This window comes from Toxorhynchites rutilus, chromosome 2 (assembly GCF_029784135.1).
Source record: "Toxorhynchites rutilus septentrionalis strain SRP chromosome 2, ASM2978413v1, whole genome shotgun sequence".
NCBI classification, from domain to species: domain Eukaryota; kingdom Metazoa; phylum Arthropoda; class Insecta; order Diptera; family Culicidae; genus Toxorhynchites; species Toxorhynchites rutilus.
Genome location: NC_073745.1, coordinates 136,973,504 through 136,996,312, shown reverse-complemented (window position 1 = coordinate 136,996,312; position 22,809 = coordinate 136,973,504). Strand labels below are relative to the sequence as shown.

The following is a 22,809-nucleotide window of genomic DNA, read 5'->3' as shown; positions in this document are numbered from 1 at the left end:
TTACATGTTGCTTCGCTCGGGTTCTGTGGTAACGAAAAAACAGAGAGCTGAACATATCTTAGCCTTAGACAGTTTGTCAAATTTCAAATTAAACTAAATTTAGGTAAAATTTGGTACTTCAATCAATTTTGGCCCATATATAATATACCATTTTAAATTTCTTATTAATATTCAATTTTATTTATAGTAAAAGTGAAAGTGTAATTCATCTAAAAAGCCACAACATTTTTAGCCGGATTCGAATATTTTTCGTTTGGGTGTATATCTAAATCAAGAAAATTTCAACTACTTGAACTATTTTTTTGCACAAAAGGAAATTCAATGTGTCATTATAAATTCAAAGGCGTTATTTTCATGCTTCGTCACAAGCGCTACCGGCATTCACTGACTGTTCTTATTAACTTTCAGCAGACACATTATACCAAACCAAAGTATTTGGACGGTTTGGTTATTTATGCGAAATATGACTTATCATTCGTTATGTTGAATTCTAAGAAGTCCGAAGGATTCGAGAAAGCCTTAGATTGCTTAGTAAATTGCGAATATTCTAAGAAATCTTCGGATTTACATGAGTAAAAAAAACTGGCATGCCCAAGTATAACGCACATGAAATAACACGAGTTTTACAGAAAAAATGATTCTTAGAATTCTCAATTGAGAAATTTTTGAAACTATTTTATTGAAACTCAAAGTGAATTGAGATTCCGTTTTGTCTCATATTCCGAACAGTCTCAAATTCCGAACACTTCATTTTTATATGTAAATCTACTAAACTTTTATGTTATAAATAATTGCATAATGAAAACACAGACATTCTTTGAGGCATAGGCTTCATTTTGGCATCATTTACAGGTATCGATACAGCCTATAATTTATAAATCCTACCAAACCGACAGACTAGATCCACTTCCCACTCTACGCCTGCTGCTCCAGTCGATAACTCGAGGCAGTCATCTATCCACAAGTCTCCGTCCCACGCCCGGGTACTTGTTAATGAACGCAAAGTCCCTAATCAGCCCATCGTACCTAATAATGAAAACCACTCCGGTAGTAATGGTATCCGGCCAAGTACGGGAACGTTGAGCGTCGCCAAAGTTGACCAGACTATAACTGACACAGTGGCTTTTTACGTGACACCCTTTACTCCAGACCAAAAAGAAGAAAATATAAAACAGCATGTTCACAACATCGCAAATGTGGACTCCTCGTTCGTGAATGTAGTAAAACTGGTTCCGCGTGGAAAAAGCCTCGAGGATTTATCATTCGTTTCATTCAAAGTAACCGTCAGCAATGCCGTGTCCGACGTGGTCGGTGATCCTTGGTATTGGCCCGACGGAGTTACTGTCCGTGTGTTCAATCACAATCAAAAAAACAGCTCTGCTCTGCCACATCCGAACTTGCCTTAGAATCAGAAACGAACGATCGATCACCTTGTCAACAAGCTTCATCAACATCTTGCACTGAGGGCAATCCGGGACGCATGCGAACAGGTTCTATGGGTAGCCCTTATCCTTTCGGCACAGTCGAGCCAAATCTCATCAGTTCCAGCTGCAGTCGTCCCGGTCCTGTGTTCGATTCCGGAGAGGGGGCTGCCCAACCTTTGCAGTCGGGCAAGTACACTTACAATACGAACTCGACGCTTTCTGACCAATCCTCGGCTTCCAGCAACTTACTGCGAAAAGATCGCTGGCATCGACGCACACAATTCAATGGAATTCAGCATTCGCCGGGACGCATATCAAAAAGCACTACGGAAGCCCCTTCTACGCCCAGAACAGTCGCGACCGTTCAACCGACCACTTTGTCGCAACCAAATAAATCCAGTTCCAGCCGTCGCAGTCGTCCCGGTCCTGTGTCTGTGGCTACAGAACGGGGCTTCCAGCCTGCTATGCCAGGCAAGTACATATCGTTCGCCCAATCATCGCTTCCTGATACTCGACCCGTTTTCAGCTGCACCTCCGTCGACAGTTCCGCACTCGCCAATGAACCTGCGAGCGGAACGCCAGAGTCTTATCGCCTAGCCTCTTCGATTTCTGCCAGCAGCCACCACTGCAACTGCAACGGAGTCTCCATCCTGTCCATCTACTACCAGAATGTTAGAGGACTACGCACTAAAACGAACGATCTCAAACTTGCTTTATCGAGTTGTGACTATGACGTGGTCGTGCTCACCGAAACATGGCTTCGCCCGGATATATGCGACGTCGAGCTGACGTCAGATTACTCAGTGTTTCGTTGCGATCGTAATGAGTCCACTAGCGATCTTCAGAGGGGCGGTGGAGTGCTTATCGCAGTTAGAGCCAGTATTTGCTGCAGTGCAGTCTCCTTGGTGAATTGTGAGCAAATAGAGCAAGTTGCTATATGCTTAGTGCTTCCACATCGATCCATATACGTCGTCGGTATCTACTTACGACCTAACTCTGATCCAAGATTATATTCCACTCACGCTTCGGCCGTTCAGAGCATTTGTGATCGATCATCTGAAAATGATATCGTTCTACTATTGGGCGACTCTAACCTCCCTTATTTGCGTTGGCATTTTGACGAAGATATCAATGGACTTTTGCCGGTAAACGCATCTAGTGAACATGAAGTTACAATTACGGAATCCATTCTTTCTTGTGGTTTGGTACAAGTGAACTCTCTCACAAATTGCAATGGTAGGCTCCTTGATTTGGCGTTCGTTGATTCACCGGACGATCTCGAGATTTTCGCACCTCCACTTCCTCTCCTGAATATCGACGTTCATCACGTACCATTCGTCTCGCAAGTAGATACCCATTGCTGCATTTACGACCAGGTAGATTTGCATCCCGCAGCTTTCGATTTTGACTTTCGGAGGTGTGATTTCTCATCTCTGAATGTTGAACTCTCGTCAGTAAACTGGCAGAATTATTTCCAAGGTGACTCTGTCGATGAGAACGTACTGCTGTTCTATGATAAATTACTCGAAATCTTGCACGCTAATGTTCCCCGTCGTCGCCGTGCTATCAGCTCTACCTACAGGAAGCCTTGGTGGAATGCCGAGCTACGTAACCTGCGAAACAGACTCCGCAAAGCCCGCAAACACTTCTTCGAATCTAAAACAGATTCAAATAGAAATCTTCTACGGCAAGCTGAAGTCAGCTATAAGGAACGTCTTGTCTCTGCCCACTACGATTATGTGATCAGGTTACAGTCATCACTGAAGAAAAATCCTTCGACATTTTGGAAATTTGTAAAACTACAACGAACCAATAATCGTGTACCCAACAACGTAAGCTACAACTCATCTACGGCTACCTCTGCCGAAGAAGCAGCAAATCTGTTTTCAAACTACTTTCAAAGTGTGTTCAGCTCTACCTCGCTTCAAAGTCATCAAAGTAGTTTCCAAGATGTGCCTTTCTATAATGTTCATCTGCCCCTCATCGATTTCTCTAGGGCAGAAGTGCGGAATGTATTAGAAGATCTTGACGTGTCAAAAGGAGCAGGAGTCGATGGTTTACCACCACTTTTATTCAAAAACTGTGTTACATCTCTAGTGGAGCCTTTGACACTACTGTTTAATCGATCCGTGCAAGAGAAAACGTTTCCGGCTATGTGGAAAACTGCTTCTATGATCCCCATTCATAAAGCTGGAAGCTTGCAACGAGTCGAGAACTACCGCGGCATCTCGATACTCTGTTGCTTAGGAAAAGTTCTAGAATCCCTTATTCATAAAGTTTTACTGGCTGCAGCAACACCGTCGATTTCTGAATACCAGCATGGATTTGTTCCTCGTCGCTCCACAACATCCAACTTGATGTGCTACACAAGCAGCTTGTTCCAGGAAATGGAACGTCGGAATCAAGTCGATTCTATTTATGTCGACTTCTCGAAGGCCTTTGACACTGTACCGCATGCCTTCGCAGTGGAGAAGCTGAAGTACATGGGCTTTCCAAACTGGATCACGGACTGGTTACTATCTTATCTGACGGGTCGGAAGGCGTTCGTACAACTCAACTCTGCACGATCGGAATTATTTGAAATAGCGTCCGGTGTTCCACAGGGAAGCGTACTGGGTCCTCTTATCTTTGTTCTCTTTATAAATGATCTATGCCCCCGATTGTCATCCGGGAAGCTATTATATGCAGACGACCTAAAAATATTCAGAGTAATCAAGTCAACACTGGATTGTACTGCGCTACAAACGGATATTAACATCACTTCGCAATGGTGCTCCGATAATGGTATGCATTTGAACATCACTAAATGCAAGGTAATCACGTTCACCCGTGGTATGTCGCCGATCAATCACGTCTACTCAATTAACACAACTCCTCTAGAACGTGTTCAGTCCATCCGCGATCTGGGCGTTGTCAGTGACTCCAAGCTGACGTTCAACGAACATATCGCCACCATAACAGCCAAAGCGTTTTCTGTTCTCGGATTCATCCGCCGAAACGCATCGCAGTTTACCGACATCTATGCCCTGAAAGCGCTTTTCTGTACGTTAGTGCGCAGTACTCTGGAATATGCCTCGCCGATCTGGTCACCCTATCACGTTGCTCAAGTGATCAGCATTGAACGTGTACAGAGGCAATTCGTGCGCTTCGCCCTCCGTAACCTTCCCTGGAACGACCCGGCTAATCTCCCTGATTATGCGGCTCGCTGCCAACTTATAGACCTTCAGTTACTATCAGCACGAAGAACCCAGACACAACGGCTGTTCATATTCGACCTTTTGAAAAACAACATCGATTGTCCAGACCTACTTGAAAAAGTTTCGTTTTACGTTCCTCAACGTCAACTTAGACAATTGCCTTTAATTATCGTTCCTAGACATAGAACAAGTTATGGGTTCAACAGCCCATTCAGCAGCTGCCTAAGGGCGTTCAACAATGTTAGTAGCAGTTTCGACTTTAATATGGCTAAAAATGATTTTAAAAACCGAATAATGAACGTAGTTTAAGTTTAAGATCTGTGCGACTAGGTCGAAGATTAATAATAATAATAATAATAATAATAATAATATTAGATATTTGCAAAAAAGTGACAGTCAAAACCAAGGATAAAATGTTTGCGTTTGCAAATTCCGTAAGAAACAAGCATCGTTCATTTTTCAGTTTTTGTAGTTTTTTTTTTATTATTTTGTTTGTTGTTTTCATGTTAAGTGCTAGAGAATATATGCACATATAATAAATGGTTGAAAAAAATGATATTTCATGCAGAAATCTTCATTAAAATTAATATTGAAGTAGTGTTCGGAATATGAATCAAGTTTCTACGCATGATTCAAATTCCGAACACTTCATTTTCAAATGTAAATTCACCGAACTTGAATGTTAAAATTAATTGAATAATCAAAACACTGAAATTCTTTGGGTTATAGCCTTTATTTTAACAGGTTTTGATACAGCCTATAATTTATAATATCAATTATTTGCAAAGAAATGACAGTCAAAATCGATGATAAAATGTTTGCGTTGGCAAATTCTGTAAAAAAAGCTTTATTTAATTTTTCAGTTTTCGTAGTTTTTGCAACTATTTTGTTTGTTGTTTTCATGTTAAGTGCTAGAAATGGTGAGAATCTACAATAAATGGATGAAATAAAATGATATTTTATGCAGAAATCTTCATTTAAATTAGAGCTCGGAATATAATCAAGTTTCTACGCATGATTCAAATTGCGAACACTTCATTTTTAAATGTAAATTTACTGAACTTTAATGTTATAAATAATTTATCATTCAAAACCCTGACATGCTTTGGGTTATAGACTTCATTTTAACATCATTTACAATAATCGATACTGATATAGCGCCCTTGGTCCCGAAACCATGTAAACTATATAGAACAAATACAATCAATAATTACAAAAGCAAAATCCATTTTTTCACGAGCATAACATTTTTCCAAAGACGACAAGCTAATTGACTTTAATCTGATATATTGATCATATGAATCGGACCAGTGGTTTAAAAGTTATAATTTTTTTTTAAATTGCATTTTTGCTGTTCGGAATTTGAGACAAAAGTGTTCGGAATATGAGTCAGTGACAAAACTAGTGTTCGGAATTTGAGACAAAAGTGATTAAACATATTTTTAGTTTTTTTCACCATGAATATGTATTTGTAAATCAATTTTATTGTAGTCAAATGAAAAAGAAGGCTCTAGTGTATCCAAAAACAAAATTGATTTTGCGAAAGAGTACCATTTTGAGTAATGAGACACTGTTGAATGGCCATCAAACCTTAAGTGTTCGGAATATGAGACAAAACGGTAATTACTAACATAAAATTATCACTAAAAGAAGGATGTCAGAAGAAATAATGAGGAATATTTACAAATAATCAATGAACATTTATTAGACTCGTCATCACACTCGCGGTTGATACCTATTCGTTTAACTTACACTAACAACACTTTTCAGAAAAATATTCGATTCACTTATCATTCTGATATTTTGTGAAAAAAAGAAATACTTGCTCTAAGCTAGTTTGACCGATCGAGTAATCTTCTACATTAAGCGTACGTTTGCTATTTTCCATCATACCGAAAATAGTAGACCATTTCAACTTGTTTGATGATATGTAATACGTGACGATATCCTGATATTCTTCCCTGTTTCAAATATACAAATGTTAATAAAAATTAAGATCACAAATGGCAAACTACTTACTTCAACTGTGCCTTCCGGAATTGAGTAGAGATGAAGTGCTTTATTTGCTCCAAATGCTGTACAGTCGACCCATCTTTAGGCTTATTCGAAGATTCACTTTTCCTAGCCTTGACGATCAACACGAAACCTTGTGAGAATTTGTTCTTCAAATGCTGCGTCGATCCGATACATTTGAATTCACCATTCACCATGATGGCGAGCCGAGTGCACAGCGCTTCGCATTCCTCCATGCTGTGGGAAGTCAACACGATGGTCTTTCCGCTGTCCCGCAACCGACAGATGCCATTCCACAAATTCCTTTTCGCACCGGGGTCCATTCCCGACGTTGGCTCATCCAAATAGATTACCGATGGGTTGCCCAACAGTGCCAGTGCCGTACTTAACTTTCGCTTATTACCCCCACTATACGCTTTCACTTGCTTGTCCAGATGCTTTACGAAACCGAATTCTTTTGCTAGAAAAAGTGTTAGATGAGGTATCTTATTTCCCGGTACGCCACGCATCAACGCAAACAATCTTAACGTTTGCCGTCCCGTCAAATCCACTATCAACGCATCAAATTGGGGACAGTAGCCGATGTGCTTATGAACTTTCTTTAGGTTTGTCTTCAAACTGTTCCCCTTGATCCAAGCGTTGCCAAATGAAATTGTTTCGTCCCCTGACAACATTTTAAAGGTCGTTGTCTTCCCAGCCCCATTCGCTCCTAGCAGACCAAAACATTCGTAGCTGGAAGATTCGGAATATGATGATCTAATCAATACATAAGTAAATAGAAAAAAGCGTACTTATTTATTCCCACACTTAAATGATTAACGGCTAGGAACCGATCGTAATATTTTGTGATCTGATGTGCCACCAAGTTTGTGTCTTTTCGCTCTGCGTCACTCATTGCTTCAATGCGCTTTTTCTCCTCCCGAACATCGGAATCAATTTCGTCTCCTGAAACCGCATTTTTGTGCTGCCCCCTGTAATACCGTTCTCTGACCGCCTGGATCAAAGCTTTCAACACCCGGAAATCCAGCAAAAACAGAACGCCAAAATATACACCCATCATAACTAAACTGTAGAAGAGGTGTCTTCCAATGCCCGGCCGATCCCATCGGAAGTAGGACGGATCTTCCTTACAAATCGGCATTGGCTCAATACCCGGTGGCCGAGGCGCTCCACACATACTGATTACAATCGACATACGACTCAGATTCGAGATTGCATCGCAAAGCACGAAATGGGGGAATACTAGAAATACCGTCGAGAGTGTTTCGGAAAGAACTTCCAGATTGAACATGTCGGTTCCGAGTAGAAACACAAATATAAACAGTGCGGTTCCGGTAACGATGAAGGCAACACTCACCCGGATGAAGGCCGATGGTGGTGAGGAGTGGAAGAGTGTTGTGATATAGGTCAAAGGGAGCGCAGGTAGTCCTACGAAGAGAAATATCGCATACAATCGGAATATTTCATCGGCAGTTTTGAACCCAGGTTCCTGAAAGGCGGCTATGGAAGCCACGGTAAGCAAGCAGATGATCGCATAAGTGCAATAGTCCCAGATGAATCCGGTGAACCAGTAGAAAAGACGTCCAACCCCACTGACATGTTGCAGCAGCTTAGCTTTGGTAACACGCTCGCGGATGTAGAATATTACGTAAAATCCCGACACGAAAGCCATTCCAAAGCCGGTATTGTAAGCCAGTTGAAACCCCAAGTTGTTGTGCGCCCGGCTTAGCTGAATCTATCAGAAAATGAAAAAGATATAAGAAAAATTCAGTACAATTGAATAATCTCCACCATATCTCCATCTTGCACACGGTGCACATGCAGTGTATCATTCCACGGAACCTCCGCCAACGAATTTGAAGTTGTGAATAAAATCACATCTCTCATTCATAACATACTATCACCTAGAGTAGCGAAATCTCACAATCACTTTACTGACAGTTCTAGATATTGAGTCAATTCCGTGTTCAATCATCAAGGTTGCATAGTTCATAGTAGGATTGGGCGATCTTTAGAAAAAGATCGATCTTGATGGATCGATTTTTTAAACGGCACAAGGAACGATTCACTGATTAAATCGGTACCAAAGAATCGATCATTGAAAAATCGAATGCCAATGTGAATATTTATTTGTTTATTTACTTGTTCTATATAAGTATTGTCTTTTTCTAAAACATGAAATAAGCATTTCACATTTCTATTCAAACATCAAAGGCATTTCAGTTTGATTCTCAGAACGAAAGTCACAAAAAACTGGAAAACCTAGAGAAAATGTAATTGAAGTACCGGTAAGTTTTTTCGTTTTTTTTTTTAATTAATGCTTTATTCTGCAAAAATGGTTACAAATTTCGTATTCAAAGTATTGCCCATCGCACGGATCCCTTTGAGGAAATAATCGGAAAATGTCGGCTAACCACGAATCGATTCAATTTTTGACTTCATCAACATTGGAGAAGTGCTGGTCAACCAGGTCATGTTGCATCGATCGAAAAAGATAGTAATCGGACGGAGCAATGTCTGGAGAATACGGCGGGTGGGATAGGATCTCTCATTCCAACGTTTCCAAGTAGGTCTTGACCGGTTTAGCGACATGCGGCCGAGCATTGTCGTGCTGCGAAATAACTTTATCGTGTCTTTGCTCGTATTATGGTCGTTTTTACTTCAGTGCACGGCTCAAACGCATCAATTGTCGTCGGTAGAAGTCCCCCGTAATAGTTTCATTCGGTTTTACACCACACCCAGTTGGTCCCACCAAATAGACAGCAAAACCTTCTGGCCGTGAATATTCCGCGCAGCCTTCGATATTGATGCATGGCCGGGGTATCCATACGTTGCCCGACGTTTAGGATTGTCGTAATGGACTCACTTTTCATCGTCAATAACGATTCGATGCAGAAAACCCTTTCTTTTATGCCGTTGGAGCAGTTGTTCACACGTGAAAAAAGGCGTTCGACGTCTCGTGGCTTCAATTCAAACGGCACCCAATGTCCTATCTTTCGGATCATTCCCATTACTTTTAAACGATCGGATATGATTTACTGAGCTACTCCAAGTGTATCTGCAAGTTCTTGTTGCGTTTGTGATGGATCTTGATCGACTAAAGCCTATAATTCTTCATCTTCAAACTTTTTTGGCGGTCCGGAACGTTCTTCGTCTTCCGAGTCAAAATTATCACTTTTAAACCGTGCAAACCACGTCTGACACGTTCGCTCAATTGGAGCATTGTCACCATAAACTTCCGCCAAAATGTGCCGCTTTTTTCTTCAAATTTAAGTAATGAAGTAACACTCCCCGCAAAAACATTCTCTGTACGTGATTCGACATATTCGAAGTGGCAAAAAACTATGTTGTTTACGCTTCAACTTTTTGACATATACTGAAAAAGACTTGCAATGACAGCAGTTTTCCAACGAATGTCTGGAAATTTGATTCATTGGAATAATAATCAAGTTACGCCATCTGTTGTAAGAATAGAAGTTCAGTTTTTGCGTTATGGAATTATTTAATCAAATAAATTAATTGAAATTATTATCAGAAACTCAACAACTGATGTTTATCCAGAACTCTGCTAACAATAATCCCGTTGAATTCAATCGTATAATACACCTGGCATTTAGTCGAAACCTTGCTAGTAGTCCCTGTTCTAGAAAAAAACGCTTCAGCTGGACCTGATGTCACCATCCCATCTAATCACAATTTTCATTGTCAGCCTAGTGAATGTGATGCTGTAACTATAACATGTGACCATTTGTTTTGTAATGACCAAACTTACAAAACTGCTTCTCCTGAATTTACGACCACTAAAAACCTTGAAAACGATCCAATGTTTATGAAATTTGTGAATTTTGGTGAGAATCAATGTTCACAAAAACACAAATTTACAACAAATTTACTACGGTCAAAACGATTGGAAAAATAGCAAAGAAAAGATCGATTTTCGCAATTTTATTTGGAGTAGGAAGAATCAATCCGAAAAATCGTAAATCGGGAGGAAAAAGACCGATCTTCTAAATATCGATCTTTGATAACTCAATCCTATTCACTATCACTAATTTGACATCCTTGAAAGCTATCCAAATGTTGGAATTATGTTCATAAAATTTGTCAGCTGGTGAGATTAAAATCGATGTACATTGAAAAAAAAACTCTAAGATCGAAAAGACCGGAAGAAAAAGATCGATCTTTACGATTTTTTCGGGTACAAAGAATCGATCCAAAAAATCGGAAATCGAAATGGAAAAGATCGATCTTCTGAAAATCGATCCATGATCGTCCAATCCTAGTTCAAAAAACCCGACCTCATGAAATCGACATTCCCTCATTCCCTCACACTCGTTTTTCAAAACTGACTCAACGTGAATGGACACACAGAATACTCGCATTCATACAGGGTTTTCCAACTTCAAATTCTGAAAGTAAATTGAAATAAAACACACTAAAAATTCGAATTTCGATGAAACTTTTATTTCAAATTAAAGTTTGGTTTATGCCATTATGTGTGAAATACAACATCATTCAAATGTCCACCTAGGGCTTCCTCGCACACCTTGATCCGGAACAGGTAATTTTTGTTGACTTTTCGGCACATATGGGCCGGTATCTCGGTCATAACTTCATGAATGTTGTCTTTCAAATGTTCAAGAGTTTGCGGAGAGTTGGCATAGACACGGTCTTTCGCATAACCCCACAAAAAAAGTCTAGCGGGTCGCATGACCCTCAAATTTCGTTCGCAATATGGCCATGTTCGGTCGTGTTGTGTGACACGTGGCGCCGTCCTGTCGAAACCACATGTCATCCGTATCCATATCTTCAATTTGTGGCAGAAAAAAACGGTTAACATGTGGCCATAGCGCTCACCATTCACAGTTACCGTCTCGCCGTCCTCATTTTCAAAGAAATACGGCCCGATGACTCCACCAGACCATAATGCGCACCAAACAGTGACTTTTGGCGGATGCAATGGCTTCTCAACAATCACGTGTGGATTATCTGAGCCCCATATACGGAAATTTTGGGTGTTCACATAGCCACCGAGCTCGAAATGTGCCTCATCGCTGAAGAAAACTTGATGCGAAAATTCAGCATTTTGCTGCTGTTGTTTGTTCACCCAATCGACGTATGCCCGACGCATTCCATGGTCACCACGCTCTAATTTTTGTACCAGTTGGACTTTATATGGATGTAGGTGCAAATGTTAATAAAAATCCAAAATTCGCCACAATGATGTGTTTGACAAGCCCAATTGCTGAACACGCCGTGGAATCGAAACATTCGGGTCATCCTCCACACTGGCAGCAACAGCAGCAATATTTTCGGCCGAACGCACATTACGATGATGCACAGGTTTCACAATATCCGCTACGGATCCAGTTTGTTCGAATTTACGCACTACATTAGCGATAGCGATTGGTAGGCCGTCCATGATGACCAAAATCCGTCCGTAATACTCGAAAAACATTTACCGGTTTTTCATAATTTTTATAATATAATTGACCAAAATTAACACGTTGTGCGATGCTAAAACGATCCATAAAAAATGGCAGACATTCAACTAACGATATGACACTTTTGGTGACAGCTATGTCAAACGGTTGTCAGCGCAGGGCTGTATACTTTCGGAAGCCCGTAATGGAAAACCCTGTATTATGGTCGTTTTTATATGATCGTGCACAGAGTCATAAATATAAGTTTTTCCACTTTTCTTGTAAGAAGGAAAAACTTCTTCGGGTTGAACCAGTGATTGTTTCCGTTTGTGCGGAGGGATGTCAACCTCAGTTTCTGCCCATGTCGTTATCTAATATTTTCTTATTTTTCGCTCTATTTTATCTTCCATGGTTATCAGCACCTCGTTCTGAATATTCCATGCGCCCTATTTTCGCAACAGTTCGCGTCAGCCTAGAATTTATTTTCATAGACGCGCTAATCTTTCTTTTTCTGGAGAAGTAAAATTAGGACTATTGAAGATAATTCGTATACCTTCGCATCTTAGAACTTGCAAAAGGAGCTTGCTGTTGGATGCGACTCGTTGCAATGCAGTATTCTTCGACGTTGATTGGATGGTTCTTAGAGCAGTAAGGGGAAAATCTTTTTTGTTGCAGCAATCACTGCTACTTACAATGATGCAAACGGGCGGAGCTTAAGTTGCAAATATTTCTTCTTCTCTTCAGTGCCCGTAGCAAGCATTTAAATTTTGATACATCCACAGTGGTAAATAAAAATGTGCCTCGGCGCTACATTAATTTCTCGCTATTGATGCTGCAAGTGGGATGGCACAGAAATATTTCTATCAGAATACGTTAAAGAAATATCTGCTAAGAATACGTTAAAAAGCTATACTCACTATTTGTAAACAGATATCAATTAAAATTTTCTGAAAAAAAATTCTAGGAGGTTGTGTCCAAGACTCGATCACTTTGTTGACATTGAACTACGCTGTTATTTTGTTCAAGTCGCTTGTTAATAACTTTGGATAATATTTCACATACACCTTAATGGAATGGCGTCAGTTTGATGTAATGATTGCAATAATGCCAGTAACATCAGCGAGTAAGTAATTTGATCGCGTCCACAGTTCAATCCGAAACGAAGACATACGATGACGCAAAACAAGGAAGATAATGCAATGTTCATTGCTTCGTATCTAGAACGATACTCAAAATTTGCCTCAGCGAGGTCCAATATTTATGCTCTAAGCAAATATTCCCCTTCGTTTTTCTTCTTTTCTTTGTTCACGACGACTTTAAATCATTCCCCTTCGTTGATCGCCGATAAGTTGCTCGTTATTGATATGGCATGTAAATGTAAGTATGTAAATCGTCTAAATCCGTTCGTGGAAAAATAGTTATTAAGGGTAACTTCATTACATAAAAACGTGAACGTTTTCTAATTTGGCACCCTTAATGAAAGACGTCAAAATACTAAGATGAAAAGATTATTTTTAACAAAAATACAGATTTTATCATAGGCACTTTTCCTTTTTTCAGAACGGTTTCGACTTTTTTTGACTTCATGGTTATCTTTGCATGCATGGCCAAGCTAGGGATGACACAGCCTTTCAAGGGGACCGTGATCAGAACCGGATCAGTGAGAATAAGATATGTTACATCTGAGCCTAGTACCTAGTGTCTAAGCCTAGATGAACTTCAAATGTGCCCATCCTTACTCAGGGAGCAGGATAGCACGACCGTCGATCTTTAGCGTCGAGTATTATGTTTTCCCGTATCATGGCCGTCATGTCACCTTGGTCGGATATGAATTGAGCCCTGCGTTATTCGGCATGATGCTAGCTAGCTAGCTAGCTAGAATATAGGTTCTCGCTTATGCTCTCCTTTTCACTCTTAGAAAACACTTGCCAACTTCGTCTTCTAATGAGGTGTAATATTATCCCGCTTTTATACAACATCACTAGTGGCTATGTAGATAGCGTGGTCGTGTAAAACAGCCTTGCATTCCAGCCTCCCTTGATTCGATCCCCGTTGACATCGCATGGCCTTGTCGCATGGTGATAGATCAGGAGAATACTGAGGGTGGTCGATGACAAAAATCTGTTTTTTCATCAAAAATTCACGAACTTTTTTGGTTTTGTTAGGTGGTGCATTATCATGCAATAAAAACAGCTGTTTCCCCTCTGGATATTCAGGTTTAACACGAACGATGTGAAACTTGTAAATAGTATTCTCCATCAACAGTTTGACCTTCTGGAACAAATTTCTTGTGTACTATACCCTTGGAACCGTAGAACGTGATTAACATTGCCTTGATTATGGACTTCTGAAAACGCTTTTTTTTATTTTGGCTCGCCTTTCGATTCCATTCTGTAGATTCACGCTTAGTTTCAGGGTCATATATAAGCACCATGATCATCACCAGTTATGATCGAATCAGTAATTATCTTGAAAAAAAGTGGTTTTCAAATTGGGATCAACACTAGGGTAGGTGCCTACCTGTTGGTCTGAATTGTTCTACAGCACAACAACCCCCTGAGCCGGAAGACCCACAACCAGATCAACAACTACTATGCGATCTGGTCTTCCACTACGACGAGGCGATCTCACAGTTTCGCGACACAGATCCTTTGTCGCGCCCCAGAATTCCGAAGTTGCAGCATTCCCGCAGGCTGACCAGTGCAGTAAAGCTCATGAACGAGCACGATCTTCCGTTGCACTTGGTTGATGCTGAGGACATGGAGGAGCTGCAACTGAAAGTTTACTGTGCTGCTGTGGCGACCACCAAAAGTTTATGATATCGTATAAGGCTAAGAGGCGGGCTGCTCCAACATCTCCGTGAAAGGCGTGAGCCTCCATGGCGAAGGAGATTGGAGCAACGGATCCTAAACAAGCGCGCCGCAATTGGAAGACTGATGGCGTACAAAAGAGGCAGCAGATCGGCTAAATTATGTCGCCAAGTTGCTGTGATCGTGCGGCCTACTGAACTTCGCCAGCTGGGAGCTCACCAGCTGACGGAAAAACTCGACACACTAGTACAGCAATTGAGCGTCCTTACAAAACGGCTGAAACGTTACTCTGACTCTGCAAAGCGTCAGGAACAAAATCGGATGTTCAGAGATAACGAGAAAGCGTTCTACGACCACATTAGCGACGAGAAGCCCGACTACCGCGAAGGTTTGCCAGATATTAGCGATGTGACGAACTTCTGGAATATTTGGGAGACCCCAGTAGAACATCGCGACGGGCAAATGTGGTTAAGACGGGAGGAGGAGAGTTGTGGTGAAATTGGAGAGATGCCAGCTATCATCGTCGGAGAGAACGATGTCCGCGAAGCCTCGCGGTACCTGAGGAACTGGGCAGCACCGGGCCCCGATGGTGTCCAGAACTTTTGGCACAAGAAGCTGACCGTCGCACATCCAAAGATAGCTGAGTGCTTCAACAAGGTGCTACGTGACCCACACAACCTTCCTGAATTCGCCACCCGTGGCGTCACCTTCCTCCTCCCGAAAGACAGCAACACATTGAACCCATCAAAGTATAGACCGATAACATGCCTATCGAGTCTGTACAAAATACTGGGCAGCATAATTACCGCCAAAGTCTCTGCTCACTGCGAACAGCATCACATCATCGCAGAAGAGCAAAAAGGATGCAGGAAAAATACGCATGGCTGCAAAGACCAGGCCATCATCGACGCAGCCATAGTCGGCCAGGTGGTTTATAACCAGCGGAAACTAAGTATGGCCTATATAGACTATAGGAAGGCATATGACTCCATACCTCACTCGTTTCTCGTCCTACAGTTTTTGACCTACAGTTTTGGTGTAGTCAAATGGAGCAAAACTGACCTAGAGGACCTTGAGAGGAGGATGAGGAAAGCATTTAAAGAGGCCGGAATGCACCATCCTCAATCGGCACTGGAGAGAGTTTCACTGCCACGCAAAGAAGGAGGACTTGGAATAGTCGACATATCTGCACTGTGTGTTGCCCAGGTACGACAACTGCGCGGGTACTTCGCAGAACGCGCCAACCAAAACGCGCTATACCGGGCTGTCTGCGCCGCCGACAGAGGATACAGCGCTCTGCACTTGGCGCAAGCGGAGTACCAACTAAACTGCAATCTGCAGACAGTGGAGGAGAAGATTGCAGCTTGGAAGCAGAAGGCACCCCCATCAATTGGACCGGCCACACGTCGACAAGGCCGCATCTAATCTGTGGCTAACGCGTGGTGAATTCTCTTCAGTAGTAGAAGCCGACATGATAGCCATCCAGGACAGGATAATGCCGACGAGAAACTGCAGGCGGTACATCTGGCATCACGACGTTGATGACATTTTCCGGATGTGCCATCAACAGGTGAAAACATAGAGCACATTATGGGAGGCTGTCCTGTTTTGGCCAACTCAGCCTACACCGAGCGCCACAACAACATGGCCCGTATTGTTCACCGACAACTGGCGCTCCAATGTGCTGCAAGACAACGTACCAAACTATCGGTACCTGCCTGCACCTGTCCTGGAAAATGACTGTTTTAAGCTGTACTGGGATCGCACTGTTCTGACCGACCTCTCGATCCACCACAACCGTCTAGATATTATGGTTTACGACAAGAGCGACCGCAAAGTCACCATCATCGAAGTCGCTATTCCACTGAACCAGAATCTGGAGGAGACCCACGGTCGCAAAATCTGCAAGTACCGACCATTGGCCGTGGAGCTCAAGGAACTGTGGGGGCTAAGGGAGGGCCCAAGAATTGTTCCAGTCGTTCCAGTTGTCCCGAAGACTCTTCTGGAAGCGCTAAAGGTGTTGAACATGGAGAAGGAATTGGCCGGCATCCAAAAGTCGGTCATCCTTAGCACCTGCGCGATTGTCCGACAATTTCTCGGTCAGGACTGAAACAACACGAGCATGCAGATACGTGAATTCCGCAGAGCCTAGTCCCCCTTTGGCATTCAGAAGCCCGGGGGCAGGTGAAAATTCTGGCTAGGTTCGCCTAGTTAAGAAGTGAGATAAGTCTGCAAAAAAAAAAGTCAAGAAAACCTGGATCGTTTTCAGCTGTTGAAATGATGTCTTTACAATGCTCTACACGAGCGATTTTTTGGTCTTCATTTAATTGATGTGGAACAAAGCGTGCACAGACCTTGTTACCGTTTTGGGTAGTTTGCCCTATGACTTCACCAGAAACGCGCATAGAGGACACTGACAGCCTTTAATAACAGTTAGGGAGACAGAGAGGAGGTTACATAGAAATACATACAGATATACATTATGGGAAAATATATTATCGAGAGGGTGAACTGGGAGGCTGGATGTTGGGAGGGGGCAATAATGAGCCTAGGAAAAGAACTAGGAGATTTGCCTAGTTCTTTTCCACTGCTATCGTCGAGCTAAAACCACCTGAAAAAAAAACAGTGATAGTCGAGGACGATACACGTTGAAAAGTTGAAGTAAAGTTGCAAATGGAAGATAAATTGGAATTAGAGAGGAAGGAGAAATGACAGTGGAAAAAGGATTAAGAAAGAATCAGGTAATTCAAAGAAATAGAAGGGAAAGAAACATGCTCATTTGCCCTCACCCAAAAGGGATCAGGACCCATTTTTAAAGGCTTATGCCTTGATCGGCATTGCGGAAAACCGCATAGAACCAGTCAGCCACGCGGGATCCAGCCCCGCCAGCCCCCAGAATCATCAACCAGACGACCAGCGAGGACCAGAGGACCAGCCGGCCGGTCATCACACACTACACACGACACACACAAACTTGTAAGTGACTAGAAATAAAAAAAAAAAAAAGAGATAGTGAATTGAAAAAGAATAGTTAGTTTTAATTTTGTGTTTCCGAAAAAAGTCCAAGTAAGCCGACCTTGGGATCTCCGAATCCCACGCTCGAGCTAGCCAGGAAAAGAGGTGTTGGAACCCGCCTCAGACAGTCCCCGTGGCTAGACCAGGGACTAGAGGTCTTGTCGAGGTCCGTCTGACCGAGAGTGAGCGGCAATAACCTTTCTGTTACCCAGTCAGTTAAAAAAGTCAAATAGTACCAGTAAATGAATTTAATTCTTCAGCCAACATTCTAACAGTGAAATTTCCGTCAACAGCAATGATTTCGCGGACTTTCTCCACCAATTCAGCACGATTACTTTCATCATCATTCAAATCTTCACGACTATTTTTAAATCGTTTAAACCACTTATGAACTTTTGAACGAGCTAAACAATCATCACCATACACTTTTTGCATTAATTCGTACGTCTCACTAAATGTTTTCCCAAGTTTAAAACAAAATTTAATATTTGCTCTTTGTTCCATTGTATTTTTACGACACAAGCACAAAACATACTGTTATTAAAAAGCGCGTAACTTTTCAACCTGTCAACCGATTTAGATAAAGTGGGCTGCGTTTGAAATGTGAGACCTTTACCTTTCTAGTGTTATCAACGTTCCCTTATTTATTGAACACATGATGTACAGGTATTAGAAACCGTGGCAACAAATCCATACTCTTCATGTTTCGCTATGCAATCAATGATCATAACTATTTTCTGTAGGGGGGTCTCCGTAGCCTCATTGGTTGCACGTTCGCTTAGTAAGCGATCGATCGTGCGTTCAAAACTCAGGGCCCTAATTGATCATCTTTGTGTTGTTACAGTACAACTACGTCCACGCAACAATCATCAGCGATGGAGATTGATCCACGGTCGAAATAAGATCGATTCATCCATACAACTGCTCTACTCTGCAAAGACACATCGGGCTGCTGTTCTATAAATAACACAAAAATGATCAATCAACTGTCTCCGTTGTCCAGTCTTAACTGGATAATGGAAGAACAGAAGGAAAACTCTTACGCCTAAATGGCTACTGCATAAATGTACCATATGCAATGGTATAGAAGGGAAGCTCTTATTGCCAGAAAAGGAGCAGCTGCCATTCCATATGTAACAGTCTGCAATTCCAAAACTTTTATCTGATCTATTGGATTCTTTCGCCAAAGTATACGTTGTAGTGGAGTGTGGCAACTATCAACCAGGACTTGCCGATACATTTTTGCAATGTCGGCACTTAAAACATATCGGTGCTTGCGGAATCTCAAAATAATTGTCAGTAGATCTGGCTGAACAGTAGGACCAATCATCATCTCATCGTTCAAAGATCTCCCGCCAACCTTCGCTGACGCATCGAAGACCACTCGACATTTTGTTGAAGAACTTGATGGTCTGAGCACAGTATGGTGGGGCAAATACCACTTTTGAATACCATCTTTATCCTGTTTCTCATTTATTTCCTTGCAATGTCCCAAGTGTACATATTCCTCAATGAATTCATCATATTGTTGTTTGATTTCTGGCTGTTTGCATAGCTTAGACTCCATCATGTAAAACCTTCTTATAGCCATCTGTCTTGAATCTCCTAGTTGCTTACATGTTTCTTTTAACGGCAGTTGTACCACATAACGCTCTTGATTGAAGCTCTGCCAAATATTCATGAGACCAGCGATTCCAGAAATGCTGTCTCAGCTGTTGGATGCGTTGCCATCGGTGCAATCGATTTATAGGAATATCAATAAAAGAGGGTTCGGATGTGGCTGTTAGAGGTCTGCCAATAATCATGTGTCCACTTCACTTCTGGGTCTTTTGGGTCGGAAGAATGGGAAAATAAGGGTCTAGAATCCAAAATTGCCTCGATTTGACACAAAAGAGTCGCAAATTCCATAATCGTTAAATTAGCTGATTGATAACGCGATTCAAAATGGTTTTAACACTCTTTACTCCCACCTCCCATAAATCTCCAAAGTGAGGTGCACTTTGTGGAATGGTTGTCCACTTTATTTCTTTGCTTTGACAGAAACTATTAATCTTATCTTTCGTAATATCTGTCTGAAACAGTCTGTAGAGCTCGTTCAATGCTGATTTAGCGCCGATAAAATTTGTACCATTGTCGCTATACACTTCTTCTGGTACTCCTCTTCGCGAAACAAATCGTCGAAGTGCCGCAAGAAATTCATCAGTCGAGAGATCCTCAACTGCTTCCAAATGGAGAGCTTTAGACACCATACATACGAATAGACAAATATATCCCTTCACGGGAGTCGCTTTTCTTGTCGTTTGTTTTACATAGATAGGCCCTGCATAATCGATTCCAACTTTCAAAAAAGCATGATGGTAAATCGCCCATGAATTGACCAGCTAGTCTTGGGTTCGATTTGAAGCAAGTAACGCAGCTTCGTGTCACTTTACGCACAGAAGATTTTCGTTCAATAGCCAATATGTTTGCCTAAGCATGGCGATAACACAACTTGGCCCAGCATGAAGATTTTCTCTATGAATGTCCACTATCAGTGCTCGTGTGAGTGGATGCTTATCAGGCAGAATCCATTGATGTTTTGCTTGGTCTGGAAGAGAAGAATGTCGAATTCTGCCTCCAACACGCAAGATGTCATCACTATCAATGTACGGATTGAGATTTTCAATTCGGTTGCATGGCTTGCTAGCACGAGTGCGCTCGATTTCTTCATGTAACTCATGTTTTTGTATTACTCGTATCATGCATTTTGTTGCTTCTCGTATTTCAGTAAGTGAAAGTCGTTTGGAGAAATTCCTTTCCTCAGATTTGGACCGAAGATTAGCAATAGAGCGTAGAATGTAGCCTATTATTCTTTGCGTTTTACGAAACGAGTCGAATTTCTCAAAGATCGAAAGTGTTTCATCCACAATAGCAACGTTAGCAATCGTCTCCGGTTTAAGCTCTGGGATTTCGCTTTCGACCATTACTTCCAGCAATTCCTCTTTATACTCAATTGTCCGAAGGAAGGATGGTCCGTTCCACCACAAACGGTTGTTAGCTAAAGCTTCTGAAGACATTCCACGGGACACTATGTCCGCTGGGTTGTCGGCTGATCGTACATATTTCCAAGTCACGGTGTCATTAGATTTGATCTCTGAGATTCGATTTCTAACGAAAATTTGCAATCTTTCAAGTGGTTTATTGAACCAAGCGAGAACGACTTGACTATCGTTCCATAGAACTACTGGAACATGCTCTAGTTCCATTGCAGTAACAACTTTGATTACCAATCGATGTAATAGCAGTGCAGCTAAAAGTTCCTTTCTAGGAATAGTAAGCGGTGTGATTGGACATACCTTTGATTTACTTGTTATCAATCTCATATTTGCGGTGTCATTATCATATAAAGAGCGTATGTAGATACAAGCGCCATACGCGTTTATTGACGCATCGGCAAATCCACGTATTTCTGTCTTAACTGCATCATTCATAAAAACTTGTCGTGGGATGCGAAATTGCCCGTCCGTTGACAATGCGGCTAGAAATTCTTTCCACTGTTGAGTAAGTTCTTCATTTATCTTGTCGTCCCAACCTGGCATTTTTTCTTCGCTCCTCGTTTGGTTCTTCTAGCTTCGTCAGACATGTTCGAACGCGTTTTTCTCTGCTGATCGTTGAGTATGATTCTAGCGGTTGGCCATAAATTCGCGAGTGTGTTTAGGATTCACTGAAGCAGTTAAAAGTTAATGCTCTCCGAATAAAGCAATTGTTTGTGATGCGAAGACGCGAAGATTTCGTTTGGCTTTATCGGACTGTTTCCATTTGTGTGTATGTGTGTGTGTTCTTTTTTTTTATCATTTCTAGGGCGAAGTATGTGCCTGTGTGTTCGGTAGTGCAGGTATCACTATAGGGTGGATTGCAGGAATGATCAGTTGACAACGATTCCAGCTAAGTTCTTTATTACTCTTTGTATAATATTACTTCTTTTTATATCCATACATTAATCCTACTTAACTTCTTTAGAGCTTATAATCGAATAGCACCAGTGTCTCTCTGTTTTTCATCTCTTCTTCAGCTCCATCAGGAATCTAATTAGAATTTTTTTTTTTTTTTTTTTTTATTAATCCGTTTATTTTTACAGGCCCAGTTACATAAGTTTAATGGAGCCAAACTCTTAACTATATTTCAACTAGCATATATCAACATGTTGTTTCCTTAATTCTATGGTTAATGAAATAGGAAACCGATTACTCGCGGTCGACTCGAGTTTAGAAGGGTGACACATTTTCATTAGGAAAAGGATGGGATGTAAGGAGATGTGTGTTTACACTCGCACTCACATTCACATTCACATTCTCATTCACACTGACACTTCACACTCAATTCTTAAAACTATCCTTACATCTAATATGTATTCACAATTTAACTTATTCTAATGTTAGTAGGAAGGGAACCGATAGCTCGCGAAGGACGAAAAGGAGGGGAAAAGGATGTATAAACAATCACACTCGAAGATCGATAGCTTTAAGGAAAACATATATTTGGGACATGTAATCAAGGTCTAACCGAGCCAACACATCTCTCACCGGCACATTGGACTGCTTTCCTCCAGCCCGAAGGGAGTTTTCTAAATTCGATCTGGCGACAAGATACAACTCGCACGACCAAACAACGTGTTCGATATCGTGGTAACCATGGCCACAACCGCAGAGATTGCTGTCGGCAAGATTAAAACGAAAAAGCAGCGCGTCTAACGAACAGTGATTGGACATTAGTCGGGAGAAGGTGCGAATAAAGTCCCGACTCAATTCCAGACTTTTGAACCACGGATTGAGGCTAACCTTAGGGATAATTGAGTGGAGCCACCGGCCCAATTCATCTTCGTTCCATTTGCGTTGCCAGTTAACGATGGTATTTTTACGAACTAAAGAATAAAATTCATTGAAGGCGA

General features: G+C 41.6%; 2 protein-coding genes across 2 annotated transcripts in view; one reads left to right on the top strand and one right to left on the bottom strand.

Annotated features, from left to right (window-relative positions):
* The window catches only part of LOC129769762 (uncharacterized), a 125,004-nt gene that overhangs the window by 30,842 nt on the left and 71,353 nt on the right, over positions 1-22,809 (top strand). The window lies entirely within an intron of this gene.
* LOC129769759 (phospholipid-transporting ATPase ABCA1-like) overlaps positions 6,338-22,809 on the bottom strand; it is a 37,287-nt gene continuing 20,815 nt past the window's right edge. Inside the window, exons 7-9 of the mRNA XM_055772213.1 lie at positions 7,426-8,369; positions 6,641-7,366; positions 6,338-6,582 (exon numbers count right to left, since the gene is read on the bottom strand). Coding sequence (XP_055628188.1) covers positions 6,405-6,582; positions 6,641-7,366; positions 7,426-8,369 — 1,848 coding nt within the window. The 3' untranslated portion in view covers positions 6,338-6,404. The remainder of the gene's footprint in view (positions 6,583-6,640; positions 7,367-7,425; positions 8,370-22,809) is intronic.